Source organism: Fusarium verticillioides, genomic scaffold (assembly GCF_000149555.1).
Source record: "Fusarium verticillioides 7600 supercont3.26 genomic scaffold, whole genome shotgun sequence".
Lineage (NCBI taxonomy): Eukaryota > Fungi > Ascomycota > Sordariomycetes > Hypocreales > Nectriaceae > Fusarium > Fusarium verticillioides.
Genome location: NW_017387870.1, coordinates 1 through 12,674, shown reverse-complemented (window position 1 = coordinate 12,674; position 12,674 = coordinate 1). Strand labels below are relative to the sequence as shown.

Genomic DNA, 12,674 nt, shown 5'->3' with positions numbered 1-12,674 from the left:
AATGACATATACGTAGAGGTAGAGGCTTATACTCACGCTGATGCTACTGAAGGAAGAGTTGCTAGGTTCTTTCTGCCGGAATAAGCTCACAGCCACAAGTCTCAACCGCACATAACCCGAAAAAAGAGTTACACAGTATAATAGCCTAGCCGTTAGCGGCATCATCGGGCTGTGGCGACCATGTCCAGTCAATATATGGGAGTTCAGATGGTGCAACCCATAGGGTATAAAAGTGGGAATGATCGACCCATGTAACATTGTAGAGCTGACATGTCCTTTGCCTTTCCAGCAGTAGGGACACACAAACATAACATCTTACCATCTAGATCAGGGATCCTCATGAATTCTTTCAACTTGCATGGACCCAACGATTCAGTTATCGAGAGAGCTCAGGATGAGTATTGTCACGGCTACACATCGATGATCAACCAGGTGCCTTTAATCTCGAAGGCCGTCATTGTCTGCATTCACTACTTCAACACTCGTGGTGAACTTCGATCTCATAATGCCAGCGGCATAGCTACCTTTTTGCAACAAGTTTACGGCTGCCCTGCTGAGAACATCATCATACTATCCGATATGTACTCTCGACCGACGAGTCAGCCCACCAAGCGTGCTATTCTACAATCGATGAATTGGCTCTTTTCAGGATCCTTACCGGGAGATCGCCTGTTTTTTTACTCCAGCGGTAGGATGTCCCCGCTGAGTCAGGGATAAGACGAGACGCTGACAAGCCAGGGCATGGCCAACCAGATAAACCGATATTTCCGGTCGATTTCAAAGAAGCAGGGTTCATAACAGAAGCAGACATTGAGGCTATCATGGCTCAGAAACTGCAGCAGGGGGTAATAACTACTGTCATGACAGACTACTTTGCTAGTGCGCAGTCAGCCGCAAGCTGGTTCGACTACAGGTATCTCGGATGTTACGGGGAATAACGGGAAGGTTGATGATATACACTCGGTCATAGCGATCGTGCTCCATATTATGTTGTAAAGAGATGGTATTTACATGCTGGCCCCATTCTCGAGTCCCCGGCCTTGATGCCACGTATAGACAATGTCGATATTTGAAGACTGATGATATTACTCGGCTCATTCATAGCGTATATCATGAGCTTGGACCAGGGTCGCTTAGTGATTTGAGCTGGTATGACTCGATTGTGGACGATCTGTATTGGCACGGTATGGAGCAGGAGGCCCACCAAACAACGATGCTCCCGCTAGGAAGCAAAGCCATAAGGCACGCGAACAAGATATCCAATCGTCTGTGGTGTGAAGATCTGCAAACCGGGGCATCTGGCATAAGCGAGATCTGCTAAGCGTAGTTAGTCTATATCATACGATTTCTTGACCGGATATGGCGGTGGCGGTGGAGATAATGCGGGTAAATCTCCCAACATCTCTTGACAAGTCAGTCAAGATCGAGTCAATCGCACTAGGGATGACACTGGCCAGCTGAACAAGGGTCTCTATACTCCGCAGCGTTTTAAAGACCCGCATTTCAGCGACTAGTCTGCAAATGATCTCCCATCTCCCATGGTCGTACAGTAGGTCGGCATAAGTCCCGACATATTGCTAAATTAGCCTCTTTCCCTTATATGATTTATCACTAGCTAGTTAAGCTATATATAAAAATATAAGAATTTTAATAAAGTACTAGAATATATATATCATTTAGATAAAATATTAAAATAATTTTATAATATTTTTTTTTTTTTTTTTTAGTTACTATTAGCCTTATTTAGGGCTATTAAGCTTTTAACTTTATAGACAGAGGCTTAAATAGTAAGGCCCCTATATAAGCTAGAATTGCAGGAATTAATATTAGTTAAGGTTTATCTGTCTTAAGTAGTATAATTGCTACCTTAACTAAGTAGTATAAGTACTGCCTGCAGGTCCCTTAGTAGCTATATTAACCTTCTTCCTTTACTTTAGCTAAAAGATCTTTAATTAACCTTTATAATATACTAGGCCTAGTATACCTATTATAAAGTATATTCCCTAATATAACTATTAGTTACAGTTATTAATATCTATTATAGCTACTATTACAATACCTGCTATTTATAATAGCCTATAGGCTAATTAGGCCTATTATATAACTAATTATAACCTTATTAATATAATTAAATTAGTCCTAGGTTAGGCTAATAGTTATAAATACTAAAAGCTATATATAATAGCTATAGCTATTATAAAGAACTTCTTATTAAGGAACTAGTTTAGCTAAGTTAAAATAGCTATTTTTAATTATACTTTAATTTAGTTAATCCTTTATATAGATCTAGGTCTCCTAGGTTATATAATAATACTAAATTAGCTAAAAAAAAGAGCTATTATATCTAGGGGACCTAGAAAAAGCTATAAGGTAAGGTAAAACCTTTATAGCTAACTAGACTACTTTCCTTATTGCCTTTAAAGGCTTAGCTAGGTATAAAGAGTAGCTTATAAATATAATTATTAAGGCTAATTATATAGTCTATATCCTCCTAATTATATAAAATTAAAGTATATCTAAAAATAGAGTTAGGTAAAGGCAGGGTAATAGCAGAGTTTAAAGGTTTAAAGGAATAGGGTTAACTTTTATATAAGTTAATTAGTAAAAGTTAAATTAACCTAAAGTTAATAATAACTAGCTTTATTAATTAAATATATATACCTAGGTATATAACTAACTGCCTTTATATCTAAATAGATAAGGTAAAATTAATAATAAAACAGTAGTTAAACTAGGGATAATATTATTCTTTAAATAATATAAGTTAACTTTATAATTTAATAATTATAATAATAGACTTTTTAATAAATAATTTACTTTTAATTAAATTTTAATATAAAATAATAAAGTATTCCAACTAGCTTATTTTATTTATATATCACTTTTTAATTAATTTTAATAGTTACTAGTAAAAAATATTTTAAGGATTAAGCTTTATATTTTTTATATCTTTTAAAGTATTTTCCTTTATTTCTTACTATTTCTACTATAAGAGTTATAGTTAGGTACCCTGCCAGACACTACTGATTTACTTAGGGTCATGGCCTTGGTCTCTTAATTATATATTTATTAGATATAGGAATTATATCTGCTAAAGGACTTCTATTTACCAGATTCTCTTCAGCTAATGCTGCAATACCGGCAGTTAATTCAACCCCTCCTTACTGCTCCAGTCTGATACTTTCTAAGGGGTCATGGGGCTAAATAGGCACAACGGGTGCTAAATCTGAAGTGCGCTCTATGTAACTATTAGAAACTTTATAGTACAATAGTGATAAATAGTGCATTTGGGTAATAGCTGAATGAGGTGAGACAGATTCTAGTGAGGGTGCCGGGCTCTAATAGTCGCTGCATGTGTCGCTATGGCACTTTAAGGAGCTGAATGGCCGGCCAGGGTCGGCGCTCGGTGAGTTGTGATGGCTTCTATGATGATAGGGATGACAGTGGAGGAAGTTGGTCTGACTCCCTGCTCTGCCAGAGCTAACATGTAGAAGAGCTTGGGGAGGAATTATACTTTAGAAGTCAGGTATTGGGAGTATGCGGCTGGTACACTTTAAGTAACTTGATCCAGCTAGTCCTGCGAGACCTTATATTATATATATAAACTATATAGTCAACTTAAGTAACTTTATGAGTTGCCTGAATTCTTAATTTTAAATCATCCTATCTTTTCACTACCTTAAAACTTTAGTATCCCTTCCTTACTAGAACCTTATCAAACTTACCTATTATATCTTCATTCACGGTCCCTAATATCTCGCCACCGCTAGATGTCTTTAACAATAAGAGGAGGACCTCGCGATCCGGCTAAATGAACACAGGAATACTCAGGCGTGCTATATTCTCGCTGACTGTTCGAGGAAATGCCACACAGTAGACAGTAGATCGCAACCTCCCCGCCGTCCAGGACTCCCAAGCATCGCCAATCTTAACAAGTGGTGTCACTGAAGCAGGGCCCATCTTTCCAAGACCCATTCTGGTAGACTTGAAGGCCTCTTTAGCCCAAAGGTTCTCGGTAGAGAAGAATCAAGGATCCAAGGTTAGTGTACTCGCCAGCCCTGATTTCGTGCGCCGCACCATCATATGCTGACATAGATGTAGCCAGGTAGTTAATAAGCCTCATATAACCAGACTCTCCTGTAATGGCTTTAGTCAAGATGTCCTACAGGACCTGGGGAGTTCCGAGACTTTTAGAAACAAAGAGTTTTATAGAGGTAAGTAGAATAGTAAAAGTCTTGCCTTAAGCCTAATCTTTATTACTCGCAGAAGGTGATTGGCGAGCGTCTGTGTATCGGTGAAGAATTAAGCCGCTAATCTCTCCCGTTCTCCAGAACTAGATGTAGTTCCTATAAGGCACTTTATAATAGGTTATATAAGTAGAAAAATGCCTTAATATCTCTAGTAGCCTATACTAAGGAGAATGTAAAGGTTATTAATAGCTAGTATAGAGTATATAATAACGTTAAGAAGGATAAATTATAAAAATAGGGAATAATAGCAGTAAAGAATAGCTGGTATATAGTATATTTATAATTCTTCCCTTATGCCTGTATTTACGTTTCTTGAAATCTTAGCTAAACTAAAAGTGTAAATAGCAGTAGCTAAGTTTTAACTAATTAAAGTATAATAAAGTTACGCTTTTTACTATTTAGTATTTTAAAAGAAATAATATATTTAATAAATCTCTTAAAAAGGTCTTTAAAAAAGTATTTTAAGTAATTTATATTATTTATTTTATAATTTTATTATAATTATTAAAAATTAAAAATTATATAAAAAACTATCTTTTTATTAAAAAGTAATATCTTTATAGTTTTTATAATTTTCTTTATATAAAGACTTTTATATTTAAATAATAAAAAATTCAAATACTTTATTCAAATAAGTCTTAATATTATTACTTGAACGTTCTTTTATTATATCTCAGATTCTGACCTGGACTACCTGGCCACCAGATACATTAGCGCTATTCATTCCAGCAGTGACAACAAAAACACTCTTGTCGTCTCTGTTTAAAATCACACTAGTCGGTCCAGCAAGAAGTCCCTGAAGGAGGACTATAGCTTTGCCGTCAGGCTTGATCTTGATCAGCTTGTCTTGCCAAAAACCAACATATACATTGCCCTTCTTATCCATAGTAAAGTCATCAGGTATAGAGGGAGATCCTGTCTCAATCCTGTAGATAATCTCAACATGTCCAGCCTTATTTCCAAGCTTATCAATCTTCATTCGGCCAAAGGTCTGCCGATCGGTATTGGTGAAATATAGGTGGTCTTTATAGATCTTAATGCCGTTCACTCCAAGACCATACGGACCATCGGCGCTGGGGGTAAATTCCTTATCTTGAATTGCCACTGCGATTCTGCCAGTCGTTGTATCTATACGTAAAATCTCTCCTCGTACAGAGTCAGCACCGAGGATGATATGCTTGTGATGGGGAAGTGCCACGATGCCATTAACGGGGCCATATGTAGACTCCTCAAAAACAGTACCAACAGACAGCTGGCCATACTTGAACTTGAGTAGCGAAAGTTTCATGCTGTTGTTCTGGAATTGTTGTCCGGTATCATTCCCTGCAGCCAGAGCAAAGATATCGTTGCCGATCTCGGTAATGCCAAACAAACTGTTGACGCCCTCAATTTGAGCAATCATTTCCGGTTCAGCAGGGCTCTTATATGGATTAACTGAGTAGAGTTTGCCTTCCCCCATTGTGCTAAGTAATAGGTCACCATTGGGTCGAGAGGCAACGTTCTCGATCCGGACGCCGGGAATCTCGACGATTTCCCGGACTTTTGCCTGGGAAGGAAGGCATGCAGAAAGGGTGCCCGAAAGGAGGAGAGCAGGGAGAATGGATGCAAGTGCGTAGTGCATGGTGCTGGATAGAGCTTAAAAAAGATCGAGTTGCGATGATATCCAAAAACTGCGTTTAGATACAAACAAGCGACGCTCATTATATCATAAACGGCACAAAGCTGACATATGGTTTCTCAGTTGCTTTGATTTGTCAGCGGCTTATTCAAGCTAGAATCTTGCTGTTTGTCCCGGACGCTGACATGCATATTCCAAGCTCCACGGAACCCGAAATGGATTCCCGCCCCTGACGGAACACCCTTACCAAAGCTCAAATATACCAGTCTCCTCTCATGCTAGAGACTGGCGGGTTGGTAGTTGGATTTGACCGTGCCATTGATGCGTTGCTGTCAGGATTGTAGGAAAAACCCGTGCCTTTGCATATCGAATCGAAAGACGCATCAAAGGTATTAAGATTATTTCTATTAGGGTCGAGAAGCCTCTACAAAAAAGAGCACAGTATTAGCCCCTGTATGGTTGCATATTATATAATAAGTATGGTGTTAAATCTGCCTTGTGCAGCCAGTTACGCTGGCTGACGCGTGGGAGTGACTTAGACTAATCAAGTATTGAAGAGACCTTGGTAAACATATTACATAAACGCATATTTTGGCAATACCCAATAGAACCAGACCACCGGCTGGTGTACGCTCTTCGACGCCAGACGAGCACGCCGGTCACGGGTATTTTCTAAGCCGCGCTTGAGATGGCTCTGTCAATCACGGAAACGGGATAGCAACGAAAACGGCGGCCTGGGAACCAGTCTTGCAGGAGTCTGTTCAGGAGCTCGGCTAGAGGTCTCATTGCGTGGGTGTGCGTGCAACGAGGCTTGGAGTGTTGGATCTTGAGAGTCTTCCGTCGATCAGCCCAGGAACTTGTGAATGCCAGGGGTGTGTGTGTTTATTGACTGTGGCTAACTAAGGTCTCGGGCCGAGCTTAATAATTATTTCCTGAAGCTATCAATTTTAGGTATCGAGAAGATAAAAGGCTTCTTTATTTGAGCCTCTTATTACCTCCTCGATCTGTTCTGCAATGTTGCCGAAGGAACTGCGCCTATGCTCTGCATGGATAGTATGCCGCATATGTTCCTTCCAAACCGGATCCTCTCTATCCATACATTTTCCAAGGTCTTTCCAGGATGTCATTACGATATAATTACTATAAGACCTTTCTGATCGAATAATATTTATAGCATAATCAGTCGAACACCCACCACATGACCATATACGACCGTTTAGGCAGCTGTCCAGTCTTGACCTTGCTTCACAATTGATCCAGCAATCATCTTTGTGAGTCCATATGCATTGCTGCAGGGCTCTGCCTGGGAGGTCGAAATCCTGTATTGACCTCTTACGAAATGACCACTGGCCTCGGCGCCACTTAAACTCGTCATCTGGGCGGAACAGGAAAGGGTAGAGGCCAGGCCAGTTAGTGTGTGCACAGACTTTCGATAGTTCGGGAGCGTTATTGTAGATAATTCAGCTCAAAGCGCTAGCTCTGTTAAGGATTCCTAATAAGTCACGACCGGTACTTCGTCCGGTAAACAGTGTTCTTTGTGACTTGATCTGGATGTGATCCTCTTCTGAGTAATATATACTCTGCTCGACCCGTACGTGCGGATTCTCCGGATAATCATAGTGTGTGGTACACACGACCATGTCCTCTAGGTGAGCCCACTGGGCCGCAAAGTCTGACTGGGCGGTGAATTTATGTCGGAAACGGTTAAATCTCGACAAAGCTGCCACGATGTCAAAATTAATATCTTCCAGGTAAGGAGAGAAACTCTTTTCCTCAAGTTTAGGATCTCCGTATTTAATACAGGCTCTTCGTGCCTCTCTGGGAGTGAAATCACGGCTCTTTCGTGGCTCATGAAACTTTTGACAGGCTTCGCAAAATATTTCAGACAGCCACATGCCGTCAAGCTCGAGGCGGCGAAGGAATTCTGAACGATCAAATTGATTGAGCTTCAGGGCGTTGCCGATGATTCTGTGTAGCCAGCTGGATGTAAAGGCAAGGCTTGCGCGGTCGATCGGATGTAGAGCGGTCGCTATTTTGACGACGAGTTCTGTAGGAAGAGTTTTAAGCCCTATATCAGAAGGCTGTCCAGGGTCGGCGATGCTGTAGAATGTGAGTTCCATATTATCACCTGTTGATTGAATGTCATCAGCGGCAACATACTGCTTTTCTGAGCCGTCAAGTCTCAGTACCTTGAGGAGCTTTTGGATCCCCATAGTCGGTGCTGGATGGATGCCATCTATAGACTGACCCATGCATTTGGGTTTATGACTACCTTGCCGAAGGTAAATATTGTAGAGGGGCTACGAAATGTAGTATAAAGTAAACTTATGGAGGTTACTTTGTGAACACTGTGTGCAGCTATTGTGAAGATTTCTGAGATGTAGAAAGGACAAGAGCAAGGAGAGCAGAAGTTGCATTGGGAGTGATTAAGTACTGGATTCATGACCGGTAGCTAAGAGCCTATTGCGGCAGACAGAACTTAGTCCCGGAATCATGTATGATAAGGTTTAGTGAGCAAGGTTTATAAAACTGAATCTGGGATTGGCTGAGCTCCAGGCACCACAATAAAGAAAGCCCTTTCTAAGAGTGTTATTTTGAGTTGATAGACCCCGTAACTAATGACTCACATCACGCGCCTCACACGACCGCCACCAGATCATCAAACATGCCACGCGACACCGATTAGACAGCCAGAATCAGCGGCGAAGCTCTATACCGAAGGTACCTGCACCGCCCCCTTTAGCTATCTATCAAAGATCAGGTCAATCCGGTCAATGGCCCCAGGATGATGGGACTGGCATTGGTCTAAGGCCATGCTACATCCTCGCCCACCGTTGGTCATCGCCACAGCGAAGCGCGGTATATTTCGAGTTAATAGTCCCCACAGCTGATGGCTCACATCACGCGCCGCACACACGTTGATATCATCATGTGTCAGAGGAAGGATTTGCATCCCTGGGCTATGAGAAAATGCGTCGCTGAACTTGGGCCCCGACCGACTCGAAATGAGGACTTTGATCGCTTGATGCTGGGCCACACGTTGAATCAAGTTGTCAAGTTGTATTGGAGCGATGTTAAACTCGTCAAGAACATCATCGAGGACGACAAGGCGCATTCTCCTCCTGGAGAAGCTTTAAGGGCGCGTGAAGGACTCGTACAACTCCCACTGGCTCAATGGAGGTAGGTCCCCCGACTCAAGCTCACGAGTTATGTGAAAGAGTGCCCATTTCCTTGGGTAAAGAATTGAGGTTAGTTTGGGTTTTTATAGAGAGTCTGTTGAAGAAGTGCCCTCAGAACCCTTGCTCGGACTTCCCGAGATTGAAATCAGATTTCCAGGAGTAATATTTGATCTTATGTATAGGATACCCTGCAGCCCATTTGGATAGATAATTGATAGTAGGATGATTCGCGATATACTTCATGACGGTGAACTTTCCATCGCCGGGTTCTCTAGTGATTTAGCACTATATAGATATCGGATTTCCGTGGTCGGAATCCAGAGGTAGCATCGGAAGCAGAGCATTCAGCGTAACATCAATGCCCGCTTAGTACAATGGAAGCTGGTGAAGGTGCCTCAGGCACCTCTAACACATTTCATTAACAAGAGCGGTTCAACCGGCCGCAACCATAACCGTGCCTACGCTCGCTCTTTCGTGAAGACTTCCAAGCTTCACATCACAGTCAAGACCTGCGCTGCCACCCGCTTCCTGCTTCTGGGCCTTCTTTTCTACAAAAATGAGTGAACTACGACAGCCAAGGGCAGGTGCTTCACACGTGGTCAGTCCCATGCGCAGTGCTCGACCCACGCGTCACGCCAGCGACAACGCGTTCCTGGCGCTACCCAGATCCCTTCCACGCCGACTCGCGTTCCACCTGCACCTCAGGGGGCAACAAAACACCGAACCTTAATATTGCGTGTCATAAAAAACCCGACAAAAGTTATCCTAAGCTTAGACTATATTACCCAAGTCTTTATTACTATTTATAATTACAATCCTGTGTTTTCTTTCCTCCCATTACTGCACTACCAGTGCTTTTAATAATATAATAGAGGACATAGTGATCCCTGCTAATAATTAAATGGCTAGATTGTGCCTGCATCGGTAGTCTACATACATACCGGCTTATAAATGCATTACCTGGGATACTTAGAACTTGGCCTGGTACAGTTAAGATCAGAGGTGCACTTGTTAACAGCAGACCCTTCCCGCCGCCATGCTTTAGATATACAAAGCGGCAACCCAAAATATACAAGCATCCATCCTATAGCTCCCCATATCGTAAGCATCAGCACTAAACAATTACCTGCAATACCGCTTTTTTAGTATCAGGCGATGCATCTCTCTGATACCTTCTGACAATAAAAGGTAACAAAGTCGCGATTTGCAAGAGTCAGACAAGTGAGTGACGTGACCTTGATCCCTGATACCAAAGCCTGGCAAGCTAGGCGTTCATCAAGCCCCTGCAGGTAGTGGAGGTTAGCGGCGGGAATCTGCATGGGAAGTTCGGCACCTTGCAATTATGATGCACCAACGATGTACCTTTTGCCCTGCATCTATCTTGCTGGTGAATTGAGATGTGCAATCAATGCAGACCAGGCTTGCACAAAAACCCAACCACTAAACCCACCCCATGGTTACTCACGCCCCTCAACATCAGTACCTTGACTGCAGGTAACGCATCTCACTCTGGCAAACAACTCACTCAATGCCAGGGCCTGCACACTCCCGCCGCCCCCACACAATCTCCATGTTCTGCCAGACGCGTCTGGTCAGCACTCATGGCAACCCCAGCCTCTTTACCCAAGGCCAGCCCCTCCAACGCGCGACAGCTCGCAAGAGGCGAGGACGCGCCAAAACTCAGTTGCTCAGCTCAACGTCAAGTGGCGAGGCGTTCCAAGTGACTTGCCCCACCCCGGCCTACTGATTTCCCATCTGTTACATTTTTAAAACAAGCTCACCAGGCCTGCTCAAGCATTAAATCAGCTTGCGCACCGTTTAGTCATCTTCTATCGTCCGCCGCTGAGAGACATCTTAAGCACCAAACTTTGCATCTTCCATATCTTCTAGCACCTTCACTTACATCTTACCGTCGCCACCGCGGGGGCCTTGGTTGGTCACTATGTCAGACACTACCAACCCATTAATTCAGTCTGACGATAACGATATTGACTTGATGTCACTTTTTGATACCTTCTACGGCCCGCCTGGAAATCCATCACCAGAACAAGAGCCAGACATGTCGCCCGTTTAGACAGCGGCGACACAGCAGCGCCAATTGCCCACCCAGCGGCTTTCAGGCACTTCAGGCTCTTGTTGCCGACCTTCGGGTCTCTTGTAAAAGAAGTTGAGGCTCTTGCGAAATATTTCAGGGCCGATGTCAAGGCTCCCGTGATCGATGACGAGGCTCGCGCGATTGATACTGAGCCTTCTCCTCCGGCCAGTCTCCCCCATAACAACGCGCACCAAAGCTAATACAAATCCCGACCCGACTACGAGCGAGTTTTGGCTAGTTTCACCTGGAGCAACTAGAAGCGACTAGAAGCGACTCCTTGACAGAGCCGAAGCTGCTGTTGAATAAGCTCAGGCTGCGCACCAGACCTCGTGCCAGTGTTGTCGCCTACATCCTCGGTAAAGACAGAGCGCTTCAGATGCTTCCAGTTGCTAGAAATCACACACTCAGAACTGGCAATATTATCGACACTTCCTCCATCAATAAAGCTGGACCTGCCGCCGAGTGCAGACAGTCCAGCTGCAACGCGGACGATGTTAAGTGTGGCCACCACGCTTATCTGCGAAATTCTGAAAACCACGGTACCAACACCCTCTCCCCAAGACATCAATCTATCCGTCCAAATCCACGATGCACTACTAGACGAAAAGATAACGGGCACAGCGCTGCTTGCCGCGAAGGCTCGTGTTCAAGCCGTCTGGCATTTATGGGAGGCCAAGATGAAGCGAGACGAGATTGCCGAGCTGGATAAGAAGTACGATGACCTGCGTGCTGAGTATGGAAAGCTGGAAGATGAGGCGGCTGCAGTGGCCGTGCAGTTAGCTGCAAGGAGATGCGAGGCCAGAGAGTGGAAGATCATGGCATATAAGGAAGACTGGCAGGGCATTTTTGATGAGGAGGTGGATAAAGAGTGAGCTTTACCTGCATGATTCTCCATGGTTCTGCGCTGGGTGAAATGTTTGGGCGCACAATGTATCCCCTCTCCAAAAACGAAATATTATGCTACATAAAGGTAGTTCCAACGCTTTGCCCTCTGCTGTTGAGGCCTGAATAAGATTGTGATAGACTACATTTCACAGCATCTACTATTATCTTGTCAATCAAAATACATGGGAGCACGATGCGACCCATCGCGATACAAAAGGATGGCTCCTAGAGCGCGTGATGAGGTGATCTGCTTCCTACCCCGCGAGAACTGTGGGATCACCATCCAGCCAGATGATATTCGCCTTCCAAGTCTTCATCTTCCACAGATCTCCAATCTTGACCATATCGCAAGCATAAAACGCACCCGATGTGAACTTTGCCGAGCTTGGATCGACGCCCTCTCCAGGACGAACATGCTGGGCCAACGCCGAGCATGTCGCCGTCGCTGTCCTGCTGCTCGTGATATTAATGCGCACGTTAGAGAGAAAATGTGTTGTGTCGAGCTTTGAGACACGGTCGAAGACTGCCGCCTTGAACTCCGCAATGCCACGAGCGGTTGAGCCAGGCATCTCGGCGTCGATATCCTCAGTGATGGCTGACAGAAGGAGGGCTTCGTCGGCGTGTCGAAAGCGAGAACGGCGCGGTGA

At 43.6% G+C, this 12,674-nt stretch overlaps 6 protein-coding genes across 6 annotated transcripts; 3 read left to right on the top strand and 3 right to left on the bottom strand.

Moving 5' to 3' along the window:
• Window positions 1-339: 339 nt before the first annotated feature.
• Window positions 340-938, top strand: FVEG_13990 (hypothetical protein; the record flags this gene model as incomplete). Its single annotated transcript, XM_018903328.1, has 2 exons — window positions 340-688; window positions 739-938. 2 exons carry the CDS (start codon window positions 340-342, stop codon window positions 936-938), a joined length of 549 nt encoding a protein of 182 aa, XP_018762429.1.
• A 3,985-nt stretch (window positions 939-4,923) lies between these two features.
• On the bottom strand, window positions 4,924-5,871 carry FVEG_13989 (hypothetical protein; the record flags this gene model as incomplete). The annotated part of the gene is made up of 1 exon (XM_018903327.1): window positions 4,924-5,871. One exon carries the CDS (start codon window positions 5,869-5,871, stop codon window positions 4,924-4,926), a length of 948 nt encoding a protein of 315 aa, XP_018762428.1.
• Window positions 5,872-7,328: 1,457 nt separating this feature from the next.
• On the bottom strand, window positions 7,329-8,081 carry FVEG_17690 (hypothetical protein; the record flags this gene model as incomplete). Its single annotated transcript, XM_018906918.1, has 1 exon — window positions 7,329-8,081. The coding sequence occupies one exon, from the start codon at window positions 8,079-8,081 to the stop codon at window positions 7,329-7,331; it is 753 nt and encodes a 250-aa protein (XP_018762427.1).
• A 716-nt stretch (window positions 8,082-8,797) lies between these two features.
• On the top strand, window positions 8,798-9,611 carry FVEG_13988 (hypothetical protein; the record flags this gene model as incomplete). Its single annotated transcript, XM_018903326.1, has 2 exons — window positions 8,798-9,022; window positions 9,429-9,611. 2 exons carry the CDS (start codon window positions 8,798-8,800, stop codon window positions 9,609-9,611), a joined length of 408 nt encoding a protein of 135 aa, XP_018762426.1.
• Window positions 9,612-11,633: 2,022 nt separating this feature from the next.
• Window positions 11,634-12,147, top strand: FVEG_17689 (hypothetical protein; the record flags this gene model as incomplete). The annotated part of the gene is made up of 1 exon (XM_018906917.1): window positions 11,634-12,147. One exon carries the CDS (start codon window positions 11,634-11,636, stop codon window positions 12,012-12,014), a length of 381 nt encoding a protein of 126 aa, XP_018762425.1. The 3' UTR covers window positions 12,015-12,147.
• Window positions 12,148-12,281: 134 nt separating this feature from the next.
• FVEG_13987 (hypothetical protein) lies at window positions 12,282-12,596 on the bottom strand (the record flags this gene model as incomplete). The annotated part of the gene is made up of 1 exon (XM_018903325.1): window positions 12,282-12,596. One exon carries the CDS (start codon window positions 12,594-12,596, stop codon window positions 12,282-12,284), a length of 315 nt encoding a protein of 104 aa, XP_018762424.1.
• Between the last annotated feature and the right edge of the window lie 78 nt (window positions 12,597-12,674).